Here is a 15,582-nt window from a genome sequence, read left to right as displayed (position 1 = left end):
CTCTTTCAATTTATGTGAATTTCTTTTTCTATGGTTTTAAAGAATTTTAATATTAATTTAGTTATATTTTAATGCCTTTAGATATAGTGGCAGTTAACTCTTTGCCATTACTACTCTACCATTACTCCACCCATTTGTACAAACGTTAGTGGGTTTGGGGTGCATGAATATGCAATCTTTTAATAACTCATATGAGAATTATTATTATTACGTTGCAACTCTCATAACTTTTAGTGTGATTAGTTTCTTGTAACTCTTCTAATTTCTACGTATATCATTTATCTTCCTGCTTATTCTTCTTATTTATTATAAGGAAGAATTTCTAGAGGAGGTTTTGCGTTATTTTTCGATGTGCAAGAAATATAGAGTGCATAAAAATTACTACTAAAAAAGAGAGTTTATTTAACTGATCGAAGAAAAATGTTCTTTTTGTGGAGCTTTGTACTCAATTCTTGTCCATAATTTATTCAGTTGTACTTTGTGAGTAGACTGTTGTATTCGGTCTGGTGGGGCCAAGTCAAGAAGATCACTTTTAGATCGGTGAAAAACATTTGATGCAGTGGGCTTGAATCTCCTTAAATAGAACGAAATATTTGTGCCTCAACCAAGAAAAAGAAAATAACTTTATTTTCTTCATTTTTATTTTTCAATCATATATAATTGTTATAATTTTCACCAACATTATTTGATTTTAGAAAATACTATTACTTTTTACATTAGTAACTTTTTATTACACACTCATAGGGATACCATGCATAGTGGCTGAGTTGGTGCATGTAACAGGTGGTATCTCATAAGGGGGGTCATCAGAGATCTTCTCAGTCGAGCTCATTGTATTCGATTTATCTAACATAATTCATTTCTTATGTGTGTTTTGCGATCAGTTGCAGAGAAATGAATTTACATGCATGCTCATGTAACTGCAAGTTTTCTTAAGGGTTCTAAACAAAAAAAAATAATAATATTGCAACATCTCAATGTCATTATTTTAAGACTATCATAAGATTCAATAGACACCTACTGTTTTATGTTACTTTTTGGAAATTAGCTACGAACATCTTCGTTGAATAGGACTAGCAACGGAGTTTTGTTTGCTACAATATTTATTATATATAAACATCTTTAGCTTAATATAACAAAATTCAAACTCTTCTGTCACAGAACGAAGTCACCAGGGAGTAAAGCTTGCTTACTTATATACTCAGCATCCCTCCGCTCTGGGTTCAGGCACGCACGACTTTAAAACGCGTCACTAGAGTGTAATACTTGCTTACTTATGTACTCAGCATCCCTATCACTAGAGAGTAAGGCTTGCAAACTTATATACCAAGATATCCCTCCTGTGTTTTGCCGATGTGAGACTCCTTATCCTAAGTTAGGGTGTTACATCTACTCTCCAACTTTTTTAAGCTCCTTATCTAGTTATCCTCAGTTAGGATGTTACATCTACTCTTCAACTTTTTTAAGCTCCTTATCTAGTTAAATTAAGACACATAAAATAAGACGGTAAGATCGACCATATTTTATGTACATTATAGAGATAGTACTGTACTCAAGAGTAAACTAATTGTGATTGGTGACAAATGATAAGATTTTTTATCAAATATTGCAATAAATAATAGTCCTTCTCAATGGCCTGTACTTGGGCCATCTAACAATTTTTAAGAAAATTATTTTGCTATCTGTATTAGGAAGATTTCAACCTAATTAGATATACACGTAAATAAACCAATAATGCACACCAACTTTTTTTTTTTTTTTTTTTTTTGTAAACACACCAACTTGTTAATGATACGAGTACATGTGTTATTGAGGAGGAAATTAACTTTTTATATATCAGCTATATACATCTTTAGAATTTAATAAGTTACATTTATGTGTATATCATCTCCATTATCTAATTTTCATTTTAAACATGATGTATTGATATTCTGAATACCTTTTCACATTTTAATTAGAATTAACTACGATATTGTTGTTTAGTATTTGTTACATTTTTCTTCGTAAATTGTAGTAAAAACAACTATACTAATGCATGATATTATTTTCCATATTGCATTTCTTTTGAACCTTTTCGTAATTATGCTCAAATTAAAGCCTTGAGCAACTCTACGGATTGATTGGAATATCCCAAGGTACAACAACATACATGTGATTGGTAGTTTTGACTCTACATGTGAAGTCCGGAAGAAGATAGAGTGTATGTAAACTTTACCCCTACGTACCTCATGGAGATAGAGATCGGACTACGTACCTCGCGGAGATAGAGATTGGAATACTTTTAAGCAAAAACTTAATAGATAAGCATCCAGTATATCCTCGAACTATGGCCAAAGTTTCTACGGCACACTCGAACTTCAACGGGTTCCTATTACCCTCTGAACTCAATTTTAACGTATTTTTGTCACCCTTTTGTGCTGATATGGAAGCTTTATTACATAAAATGAGGCTCACGTCAAAGGTGTCACGTTGCTAAAAAGATTGACAAAAATACATTAAAATTTAGTTCACGGAATAATAGAACCCTCGTAAACTTGGAGTGTCATATCAAATTTGGTTATAGTTCAGGATTTTCTCAAAATTAAAACTAAGGTTGTTTATTCGAACAAGAAAGAGTCGCACATAAGAAGAAGTAACTGTAGAGAGGACTAGAATTGTTATGACAATTAAAATGAATTGATTGGAACAACAGTCTTGTTGTTATCAATACGTTATTACCAATCACCATTTTTTATTTATATCCATACACTAAATTCTTCTATTTCTTTCTCCCAAGGAAAAGACAAATCTATGGGTTGGTTTGATTTGAAAACAAGTTATACTGGGATTAATTATGTTGGGATAGGTTGTGATGAGATAAGTTATACTGAGATTAGTTATACTGGGATTATTTTTTATTGAGTGTTTGGTTTGTTGTATTCGAAGTAATATGCATGGTATAATTTCTAGGAATAAATTAATTGATTACCAAAATATCCTTCATCTTATTTAAATTTTATATATATATATATATATGTATATATGTATGTATGTATATTTCTTTTCAAGCTTTAAATATTTATTCTTAAAAATAAAACTTTCATTTTATTTAGCTTTAATTTTTTTGCGTGCCTTCCCATGATTATACCGTGTGTGTTTAAAAAAAATCTTACTATATCTTATTTAGTTTGAAATAAAAAATTTCAACTTAAGTTTATTAAAGTAAAAGATGATTTGTTGTTTATGTCACTTCATTTAAATACATATCACTCATATAATTTTCAAATATTTTTAGCTAAATATAAAAATATTTTTTTATTTAATAATTAAGCATGTATTAAGTTAGAAAGCGAATGTCAACATACTTTAGTAACTTGTCCATAATTTTATAAAAATATCTTATATTTTATTAAAAAAAAATAAAGTAATACATATATATGTATGTATAATCTAAAAAGAATTTGGAGGGCAATTGTGTCTTATTCTAATTTTATCCCAAGATAACTTAACATGGATAATAACCCCATCATATCTATAGATAACTTATCCCGGGACTAATTATTAGTCCCGGATAAGTTATTCCAGATATTGACAACCAAACAAGTGAAACAAATTTTTATCGTGGGATTATTTACATCCAAACCGAAATCCTTCCAAATTTTGACATCTTACCATTTGAATCATACATTAATAATGGTAGTTGGAGTTGGTGTAACATTTACATGAAATATGCGATTGACATTAATATCAAATTAATACTTAATTAAGCAACAATAGATAATACTGTATGAAAAATATTACTTTCTACTTCTTTCAAGTAATTAATGATAATTGGAGTTGGGTGGTGTGACCTTTACATGAAATATAATATTAATATTAATATCAAATTAATACTTAATTAAGCAACTATAGATACTATTGTATGGAAACTATTACTTTCTACTTCTTTCAAGTAATTTACTACATATAAGCACTTCAAGCAAAATGACATACATGTTTTGTCTGTGTCACGCATATATGGACTACTTTATTCAATGTATGTGTAATTTGTTTCTATTTTAATGTAAGATGTAATTTGTATGTCTGGTCTAAAGGTCTTTATTTTTCATAAATATCGTAAAATGTCTTCGATAGTATAGTAATATATTGCATGCATATTCTGATTAATTATATTTATACAATAATGTATGTGTCTCTTGCACATTTTAGTGACAGCTGTGTTTAGATAAAACAGTCAATTTCAAGCTTATTAAATGTCATCGAGAAAAGGTGTCTTAGTCAAATTAGCTGTTTGTTGAAGCAGCTTCATTGATTGGGCTAGCTAAAGAGGTTTAACATTCAAGTTTTAAGATGTGATTTGACAATGCAATAATGGTAACATAGCTAAAAGCGCACACACTCATTTTTCTTCAATTCCATCATCAAATTATTAGTCCTTTGCTAGTTCCCTCTATTCAAGTTGTATTTGATGGAAGTCGTACGTACAACTTAAAAAGGAAGACCTTTCTTATCTTTTGAATCTACCTTACAATATGTAGTAAAAAATTCAAAATAAGTGATTTGAATCCTTACAGAAAGAATACTGATTCTTGAGTAAACGCGACAACCCATTTTCGATCAAACCAAGCCTCTGCAATTTTTGAATCTCCGCAGGGCTTGTTCTCCCCAAACAGGAGGATTCAATGAATCGTCACAACCAGAAGTCAAAATTTTAGAAGGTAGAGAATTTTTTCGAGTAATAGACCAGAGTAGGTCATTTCTCAAGAACCATAGCTAAAGGGCCTACACATACCAATATTTCTTTCGCAAGGCTGAAGAAAAATGCTTTGTGTTATCTTTCATGTTTATTTGCATTTTGTTTTTCACATCTTACATTCCCACTGGAACCAAAAAGAAAAGCGGGGAAGACGGGAAGGAAAAAGGACAGTCTGACGCACTAAAGCTCCTGCTATGTACGAGGTTCGGAGAGAGGGCTGGACCACAGGATCTATTGTACGCAACCTCACCATATAACAGTTGAAGGAATTAAATTAATTTAAATTCAGGAATCAAATTCACTTAAATTTTCTCCATAAAAAGAGAAAAATAGCCAAGTGTTAGATTTCTTCCTGCTAATACAACAAATGCAAATGAGCAAATGGCCTTTCCATGATTCAAAGGGCAAGTGAACAGCCAAAGACGTCATAAACGATTCAAATATTAACAGACGCACAAAATAATGTACGACAACAACACACAAAACCAGAAAAGAGTGATGCAGTCCTTCCTTCCATCGACGAAAAACATACAAATCAGTGTGAACTAATGAGGAACGGATGCTGGCAAACCCCACATTCTATAGTCTCGGAACCTGAGCTCGGAACTTGAACCTGCAATTTGCAATGTAAAACAAGAAGTTTATATAAAATGTGAACCGTGGTCATTAAGCTCTACAAGATTTCAAATAGCCGAAGGTAAGATCATTAACCTGCAAATGTACAGTACAAGTAGGGCACGCAACCTCTTTCATCCTCCCTGAACGATCTTGTCTAGAGCCTGAAACCGGAAAAAATTTCTTTAGCTAGGAGACAAACTCCATCAAGAATTAGCTCATTATCGAATACTAAGCATATGTCTTTCAGCAGATAAACATTTACCAGATGATTCTCTTCGGTTTCTCTCCATCTCCTCCTGAGAATAACAAGATTTTAACATCAATTTAAGTTCAGCCATCCGATAAGCAAACAATTAAAACATTGTGAAAATGATGCTATAATCAAGTTCAAAGGGGTGCCCGCTTTCCATCAGAATGATGAAATTTAAGATGCAAGAATCTAAACTAGAACAGCAATTCACTAGTATTCATCATCAGTGAAATATTAGTACCAACCCAAATTCAATTCACATCGTCAAGCCTCATCAAATACAAAGGTTAAAATATGTCGGATCAGAACAGGGAATTTGATCTGAACGAGGAGTTTGATCTGATCGAGAAAATTGAGTCATTGGAGCGTGAAAACCATTTGTTGAAGAGGAGAGTTGAAGAGTTAGAAGCGACTCACAGAGTTGAATTAGAAGCGAAAGAAAGGGAAATTGAGCACTGAAAGAAGATGCTTGAGGAACTAGACAGACGTTGGAAAAGCCAGAAGGATTTGCAAAGTATGACGAAGGACGATTTGGCAGAGAGTGGGGTTAATGAATTGCTAAGGAAAATTGACAAGTTAGAAGCAACTCGCAGAATTTAATTAGAAGCCAAGGAAGTGAAATAAGCGGCCTAAAGCGGCAATTTGAGGAACAAGAAAGCCGGTGGAAAATCCAGAAAGATATCTCTGAATGGCGAAGTATGAGTTGGCGGAAAGGAATGGACATTAAAGCATTGCAAACTAAAATCTCTGAGTTGGAGAACAAATTAGAGATTCAGGACAAGGTGATTTGTCAAACGCGCATTAAGGAGAACGAACAAGCTGGTGGGTCTTCCGGTGTCAACGTAGATCAGTAATGTGCTCGCGTATTTTGTTATTATTACTCCTGCATGAGTGAAAATTGTTTTTTCTTTAGAGAACATTTTTATTGAACTCAAATTATTGAATAGATATGTAATTGCGTTTTTATTGAACTTAAATTATTGAATAGACATGTATTTTCGTTTTTATTGAACTTAAAAAAAAAAAAAAAAGCTAGAACAGCATAACTACGTACTAGATGAAAAAGCATTACCAGGGCGTAGTGCCCACCATACAGATGGATTTATAATATTAGATGTGATACTTTATTTTGGTTCGATATTTGTAGATTAAAACTTTGATTTGTTTCTTAAGCTTATGCATAGAAAGCTGAAAGGCACCAGAGTAATTAATATAAAACCTCTTTATGCCAAACAAAGATGAGGAAAAGTAAGTTTTCGTTCCTCCTCTTTTGGTTTCTAAAGTGGTTGGGCATATTAAAACATGAAATGAGGAAAATTCAAAAAATTAACCACCTGAAGCTTCTTGGCAAGGTCTTCATGACTATGCAATCCAGATGACCTATTTACAGTTTCCTTTGCGCTGCTTAACCGACGAGAAACCTCAGCCTGGAGAAAAGCCATGAGATGTAGTTAACGAAATAAAACCATGATATATTTGGCAAAGTAGCAATTTTTTCAGTGCACCTACAACAGTGAGTTACCGCATGAGGAAAGGTCAATTACTGTAATTCTTTAAAGAAGTTATCAATCAGGAAAAAAATATCAAAAAAGGACGTAGGAACTAAGTTTTATGAAATTTCTTCTTCTTTTTTTTAACCCCAAAGATAACTTATTTAGAAAAGGGAGACAGAACAAAATGTCAAAAGCAGAATTGGGAATGAACAAAAAGCAGTCATAGAAGGTGCAGGTGGTAGTAAATGCATACCGAACATCGGTCACAAACTCTAACAACTGGTGCATTCTCATCAGCTGTCAGTGCAGTTCTTCCCTGAGTGCATTTGTCACAGAAAATGTCTCCACAGTTCCGACAGTGATGCTGAAAACAAAATCTAAATGTCATTCCCTTTGTCTTTTCAGTGTTTAATGCAAAACATAAAGCAACGCACAATGAGAAAAGTATAAAAAAAAAAAAAATTTAAACTAGTCAATTTCTATTACTAAACACCAAGTATAAACAAGTTCCCTTTCCATCTCGTCTTTAGACAGGTAGTTTTTGGGGGGGGGGGGGGGGGGGGGGGAGGGAAACGGGCAGCCAGGTGCACTAAAGCTCCTTCTAGTCGCACAAGGATTTATTGTACAAAACCTCACCTTACATTTCTACAAGGGGTTGTTTCCATGGTTTGAACACATGACCTCCTGGCCACATGGCAGCAACTTTACCAGTTTGGAGAGAGATTAAGCTACCAAATATCAGGATAACTTATATATGATTATGGTCAAAAGAGGAAAGAGTAGCAAAAAGGAAGGAGCTATTGTACAATTTTATCACATAGCAAAAGAAGAAGGGTAAGGGCCACTCCTCCACATATGCAGTTTCAACCTTTGTGAAGTTGTCAGAAGTAGGAGATAATTTCTGAACAAGCATAAGAAGTATTTCTTTTACTTCTCTTAAATTTTTAACCAAACAAACAATAACACAACTCTCATTAGGGAAAGTAAATCAACAAATTCCCTCCCCTCCCACTTTTAATAGAACATAGCGCAAGCAAGAAGAATTAATGCATGTAAGGACAAGATAAGACATACCTTGCGCACAAAAGCATTAAAGGCTGATCCACAAGCTGTGCACTTGGAAACTGCTTCATCAGGAACCTGGCAAAATGATACTGAGTTAATGAAATTTAACGGTTCTAACATAAAATGACAAACTTTCCAGCACCTCATTAACATTAAGGCAAATCATTTCTTCAAGAGGCTGCACATGTCTCATTAAACATTGATTCAGCTGGTCATAAAAATACTGGAGCAAGATAAGCAACTATGGTGAAGAAATTAGCATAAAAAGTTATTTCTGAATTGAACAGCGCAATCCTTTTGTTTCTCTCCAATATTTACAGCTAGTAATAAACCAAGGACTAAACCTTTTCTTGTGGTAGCTTATCAGGATTATTTAGCAGATATTCTTGTAGAGGTATATGAATTACAGAAGAACATTACAATGACCAAACACAAACTTTGGAAAAATTTGGAGTGGACTACACACTTTAATGGCATCTATACTGGATTAAAACTTGAGATATTTTAGATTGATAAACGTGCAATTGCAAACTAAGGAAAGAGGATAAGAAAGCTTAAAAAATTGAAAGATAATATGAAATCAAGTCTGCTTGCAAAGATTGTAGAAATTGGAGAGGAAATACAGCTCAATCAGAATAACCAAGTGAAGAGACTTGAAGATCAGCCAAAAGTCTGTCTAAGTGAGAAAGTAAGTAGATGCGGAGAAAATACAAACAAAATTAGGTGAGAAAAATTTGGCAAGAAAGAATCACTTTTTTTGTTCTTGAATGAGAAAGTACAGTCGTAGCTAATCATTATATTGGTTCTACTCTTACACATCTAATAACATGTAAAAATGAGGCGTGCGAAAACAAATAAACTAAACATGTTACCCAGTGATCTTTCTCCTCATTGACAGGCTTCACTATATTAATCCAATCAGCAAGACCTTTCTTCTTCTCGGTAGGCTGTTCAGCCACTTTTGGAGATTCAGAAGACCTGATGCTTCCACCCATCTCCTTGAACTGCTTGAAGGGACAGAAAAGTTAATTTCAAGAAGTTCACATATATTTGTATTGGTCTCTCAGTGTGTGTGAATGCAAACACCAGCGGAACAAGAAATTTACATGAGGGGTTTCAAAAAATTACTGTCGTGCCTTAGTTGAAATCTAAACCTCTGACCTAAAGCAAATTTTGAACACCTCTACCACTACATTACATTCTTCCTTATGTCAAAGGAATTCAACAGTTTATATATAACAGCAAAACATTTTCTTTTTCCCTATTTGCACAGTATAATTTTCCGATGAAAGGGATCTAGTTGAACACCCTTGCTTATTCCTAGTACCGTCCCTGAACACATATACTCCTTGATGTTAAATCCTTCTTTCATATTCAGGCAGTACATGTGTGTGCGTGCACTCACATTTCACATAAAGTAACTCCTGCGTATAACAGTGACAAACCACTGCCAAGCAGATAGAAAAGCAATTTCGATGCTGGAAAGGAAGTGGCATGAAAAGATACAGTACCTTTTAGCATTTTTAGTAAATATTAAAAAGGAACATTATAACTTTTGAATAAGTTGAAAAACATTGTCTAGAGTCAAGAGCCTAGCTTATATATTTATAATTTTAGTGTAGAAAAGAGAAACCATCATATATTAAATGGAAGGCTAGATCTTCGAGGAGCCCCAACAAATGCTTGTACACATGATGGAACTTGTATAGTAATGCTGCCTTGGTGTGACATCAATGAAAGACAGTCAGCATATTAAAAGGAAAAAAATCAACTTTCATGTTTGTAAAGCACTGACGAGAACCTTTTGAAACAACTCTAATTTTTAACTCTAGAGAAGTTACAAGGAAAGAGATGGTATCGAAAAAGATTATCTAGTCTCCAGGAGAATGGTACGAAAGACGAAGATGTTACACAGCATTAATACATGATGGAAAACAGAGGCGAACTCAGGATTTGACGTCTGTGGGTGCACCAGTGTTGTCAAAGACGCGCATAAGCCTCGAAGTAAGACTCAAAATGTGTTGAGCGCTCGTCTCGCTTAATGTGCAGCTTAGGTTCTAATTTCTGATACATATTTTCCCTTGTCAATGAGGCTTTTTGAGGAGACGAACACTAAATAATTAAAAAAATTAATCTTTTTGTTCATATATTTGTCATTCATGCTTATATTATTAGTCTTGGACTAGACATATATTTATATCTTTTCTACTTTTATGCCTTTTTAGTTAAATCTCACGCTTTATTTGTACTTTGTGCTTAAACACAATAGACCTTGAAGGTTTTTTACGCTTATTGCTTTTGATAATATTGTGGAGCACCAATATTATCTTAAGACGTTAAAAAAACTTTCAGTGTCGATTAAGGAATATTATCACATTCAATTGGTCACTAAAAACATGAACAATACTGGAAAAATAAATATATAGAACAAATAAGAGTTTTAAGCTAATAACTTTACTTTCTTATAATATGAAGTTTACTTTTAACATTTTTGAACAATCAGTTGTGGCAGCTGGTAGCTCAATGGTCAAGGAGGGTTCACCTTATGGACAAGTCGCGAGTTCAAATCTCCATTCCAGCAATTTTGTTGTTATAAATTTAATATTGCCTTTAAATTTGAAAATAAAAACTAAGGTGTTGTGTGACCCAGGGGTCAATCCCTAGTCGCATGGATGGAAGGGCTAGCTTCAACCAACACACCAAGGTGTACTAACATTCATTTGAGAGTGCACTATTAGCTATATTCCAATTTTTCAAGGTATATACACATATATATACACAATTTTTTTCGACGTTAACGGGTGCACGTGTACCTCCACCCATAAATGTGGGTCCGCCCCTGATGAAAAATAAAAAAGAACTGAGTTTAATGTGCTAGAAGGATATCTACAATTAAAAGACCAGCAATGGTATATCAGATTGAATGTTGGTGCTCCAAAATTCAACTGTTACCTTCTTCAAAACAAAAAAGAACAAAAGATATCCCCCAGATGAATGTCACAGAGATGCGCATGCCAAGATGGATGTGCAGTCATACAAGATTAGGTGAATGTATCACACATCAAATGAGAAAGTCTGTTGAGATGGATTGGTCATGTCCTACATCGACGCCCAAATGTGCTGGTCTGTGGGTGTGAAACCATGGTGAATGAAAATGTCGAAAGGGGATGGGGTAGATCTAAAATCACATTAAGGAATTTCTCTCCAATGACTTAATATCTTGGAATCTATGTAGACTTAACAATAAATGAGACATAATGGAAGAAAAGATAAATACACACAATACCAATTAGTTTATCAAATTATAGTCATATTACAATGTTTACTTTAGGTCCAATATTTCCCTACGAGTCTACAAGTAATGGTTATGGATTTTTAGACGACAGTAGAGAACTTGTAGTACTTTTTATTTTTATGTTACATAACATTGGACTGAAATGAGCTCAAATGGCAACATGTGCAGCGAGAGTTCATGCAATTGATCCCAACTTGCTTGGGACTGAGGGTAGTTGTTGAAACCATCAATAACAAATTGTTAAATATAAAACAAATTCAGATATCAAATACAAAAATGGAAAGACAAATTTGACCTGCACAGTTGCAGCCGTGACTGTATCTAAAAGGGAACTGGTTGTGTAACTGTTTGACTGCAGTCTGATACGCCTCGGATCTATATCCACTGCACTTTTTGACCAGAACACAAGGGTAGATGAATCCATTACCTAAATAAGACAAACGGGTCCAGTTCATTAATGCTCTGCAGAAGTTCAAAGAGCTGGAGAAAATCTAAAATCTTTGGGTGGGGGTGGGGGTGGGGGGGGGGGACACAATATCCATGTGCATTAATGAAGTAAGCATATCGAGTTCAGCTTATCAATGTGCCGCCAGAATCTTGAAAATCCTGTTATTGAGCTCAAATATAAAAGCCTTGGTGGTATGTACAAAACTATCATACACCTCTCATAAATAATGCATTCTGTTAAAAGACAGACGGAAATGAAAACATCATAAATACTTCTAAAACAAGATTCTAACTGCATGTTGAGCATATAGCAATTTATGCCCTCAACTCCAAACTCATCTCCTTCGCCACCATATAAAAAGACTTCATCATCCTAGCATTACCACCAGACAATGTTGCAAAGCCAATACTGTCTACATTCAAGTTTTAGCTCATTAAGTTATTTCATTAATAGAGTAAACTCTTTCATAGTCAAGCCAGGAAGGTCAAGAAAATAATACCGTGTGATCGTACATGGTTGGACATGGAGATAAAGAACAAATACTTACATCACATCGAGTTATCGTGTCAAGAGGGTATATTCTTAATGTCCGGCTAGTGCTCGGGTCCAACATGCGGATTCCATCCAAGCCAATCTGAAATGCACCACAAGCAGGACTTAAAGTTAAAATGCTACTATATGCTTGACCAATTAAGAGAGATAGATACATAATGCACCAAGACATGAAGCCCATTAAGCGCATAACACAAGCACATACACAAAACATAACTAGAAGATTTTACCAAAACAATATATATATTTAATACAGCTTATCTTAGTGGCTCAAAAATACACACAGGACGTAATAACTTCATTAGGCTAGTAGACACTGCAACCTGCCAAGAAGTGTGTACCACTTTCAGATCATGGCAAGATTTCAGTAAAGATGGCATCATCGAGAATCAAGACTTACACCCAAACATGTTGGATCACGGTATGATCCAAAGTAAAGGTGCTACAATCTCAGATATATGTGTTATATAAGAAAACCACATTCAGGATCATTTTGGTTTGATACAAAAGTGGTGACAAATGACATTGGAGTAGTACTATAAGGTTTTTGGTCATAAAGATTTTCAAGAACATTTAAATGTTGATTGAAACAAAAAGGAGTAAGAGTTCGAGATATTTGTGAAGGAAACTGACTTTCGCCCATAAGCTATGAAAGCTGCTTGCCTTATCCATGGAACATGTTTTTCATTTTCTTTTTTGATAGGTTAAACATAATTTCCAATTCTTCATAATCCAAAGTAACCAACTGCACTGAAAAATGATTTATTCTAGGAAACCATATCCTAGAAAAGCATTTTTCTTCATACCAAAACCGCTTGAACTGAAATTTATCAACCGCAACGACTTTTAAGTTTTCCATTTCTATATTTAGATACTTCATGAATGTCAACAACAAGAAGAATAAAACCCAGTGTAATCCACAAGTTGGTTACGAGGAAGGTAGTGTGTGTGCGTGTGCAAACCTTTCCCTACCTTTACAAGGTAGAGAGGCTGTTTCTACCCTCATCACAAAACATATTAACTTCATGAATGTAACCAACCAAAATCTTTCACTTATGTAATAACAATCATCAATGACATCCAAAGCCAGTGCTGAGAGACAGTGGCATAGCTACATCGACTCGAGGAACATTAATGTAAAATTATATCGCGCATATAGAACATAACTATGTATATAGGCCAAAAACAACTTTTTAGTTATATATACTAAAGTTTCAAACACCCTTAACAAAATTCCTAGCTTCGCGACTGATAACAAACACACCTGGCAAAGAACATCCTGAGTACTCTGTCCACCACTTTCAGCTAACAACTTCACCCTAAACTTCTGCACACCACTTTTCACATCCTGCTGTGTATCGACCTTAGGAACAGCCTTAACAATCTTCGCAGCTGGAGCTGATGAGCGTTCCTTTGGAGAATTATACCCAATTGGCCTCCCAAAATCATCGAAGCTCGACGACCAAGTCGATGACTTTGAACTAGTCCCTCTTGCCCCATAAGGCTCTACTTTACTACCCTGATAGGCATAAACTCCATCACCATCACCATAACCATCATTACCATATCCACTTTCAGCTCGTTTAACATAACTATCTTGCCCAAATTCACCTCTCCGTGAACCATAATTTCCATAATTATCCAATTTTTCATCAAAATAAGCCCCGTTATGATCGAATTTTCCAGTACTATTATCGTAATTTTGAGCTGGATAAACTGAAGGATACGAAGAATTCGGAGTCGGAGTCGGAGTCAAGGTAGGATAATAAGGTCCATGAGATTCAAATGACGGAAACGGAGAGGAGTATTGAGGCTGTTGCACTACCGGAGCCGGCGCCGGAGACAGAGGAGGCGGAGGTGGAGCAGTGGAGAGTAAATCGGGATTGTTGTAGGTATAAGGAGGAGGATAAGATGCGTAATCGGAAGAGGGAGTGTAAGTGGCGGAGAAGGGCGGAGCAGAGGCGTATGACGGTGGTGAAGGGGCGGGGTTTGGAATCGGAGCCGGCGATATATGGCCAGAATTGGGGTAGCTGTAGTAGGGATAATCTCCTTGTTGCATTTTTTTGGAGTCGGGAAATTGCAGAGAGCTTTGAGCTTTGTTTCTGATCAGTGATTCTATTTCTTCCTTCAAAGGAAAAGGATCCAGACAAGCAGTTGTTCTTGCCGGGTATTTTTGCTTGGGCTGAACTTTTTTCTTGGGCCTTTCCTTTGATATACCCGAATTTGGGGTCACCATTCAAGTTATACAATTAAATTTCTATTTTGGAAAAAATACATAAAGCAGCATACTTAAGTATTAAATTATAAAAAAAATATCAATACTTTTATCAAATTACATTTTGTAGCATATGTATTTGTATGTATTTGTATTTTTGTAGCAATAGTTTGCAAAAATATAAAATACATATCGATCATAGGGGCAGTAAAAATCATATGTATTTGTATTTTTGTAGCAACAGTTTGTAAAAATACAAAATACAACTTGCTTATACTATGTAATTATGAAACTGTTGCTATGAAACTCATAATTAAGGAAATAAGTATATTATTTCTGAATTTTGCCCTTCTATTTTTGCTTGTCATTTTTGACGTATCGAGAGAAGACAATTTTTTTTATTTTACCTTTAACATTAGTTATTTTCTAAAATTAATTTCAACATAATGTAAGTATCATTCAATAGTGATATTATGACAAAATAACTATGTATTAATTATTTTTCTTAATAGATGTGTCAATTCAAAAGGTTACAAGTAAAACCGAATGAGAGGGAGTACTGCATTGCATAAAAATATTTGCAAGTTTATCCACGTCAAAACATGCTTTATACAAACATGACTGAAATTCCAAAATTTCGCGTCTAAAAATTACAAATTCGGGTATTCTAAATTTCAAAAAAGCTCGACTCGCAAACTTTAAATAATTGGATTATATTTTTTTTGGTCGCAATTGAAACTTCAGACAACTTTGGCTTCATAATAAAGTCATACTTTGATGTGTTCTAAGTAGTGAAAAATAACCTATATATACTTTAATTATAGTGTCTTTGGAGAACACAAAAACCATAAAAGTTGTAAGCTTTGTCGGGAGGGGGGGAGGGGGTATTACTGTCTATTTTGGCGTCTATG

The 15,582-nt window shown here is 34.3% G+C and overlaps 1 protein-coding gene across 1 annotated transcript; it reads right to left on the bottom strand.

Moving 5' to 3' along the window:
• Positions 1-5,032: 5,032 nt before the first annotated feature.
• LOC107868526 (protein FREE1) lies at positions 5,033-14,703 on the bottom strand. Its single transcript, XM_016715229.2, has 10 exons — positions 13,721-14,703; positions 12,452-12,538; positions 11,752-11,883; positions 9,034-9,165; positions 8,171-8,236; positions 7,350-7,460; positions 6,938-7,030; positions 5,616-5,649; positions 5,447-5,514; positions 5,033-5,348 (listed from the first exon to the last, which is right to left on the bottom strand). Exons 1-10 carry the CDS (start codon positions 14,690-14,692, stop codon positions 5,271-5,273), a joined length of 1,773 nt encoding a protein of 590 aa, XP_016570715.2. The 5' UTR covers positions 14,693-14,703; the 3' UTR covers positions 5,033-5,270.
• Positions 14,704-15,582: the final 879 nt, after the last annotated feature.

The sequence above is a fragment of the Capsicum annuum genome, chromosome 4, assembly GCF_002878395.1.
Source record: "Capsicum annuum cultivar UCD-10X-F1 chromosome 4, UCD10Xv1.1, whole genome shotgun sequence".
Taxonomy (NCBI): domain Eukaryota; kingdom Viridiplantae; phylum Streptophyta; class Magnoliopsida; order Solanales; family Solanaceae; genus Capsicum; species Capsicum annuum.
The sequence above is the reverse complement of the archived record's forward strand: the minus strand, read 5'-3'. Positions and strand labels throughout refer to the sequence as shown.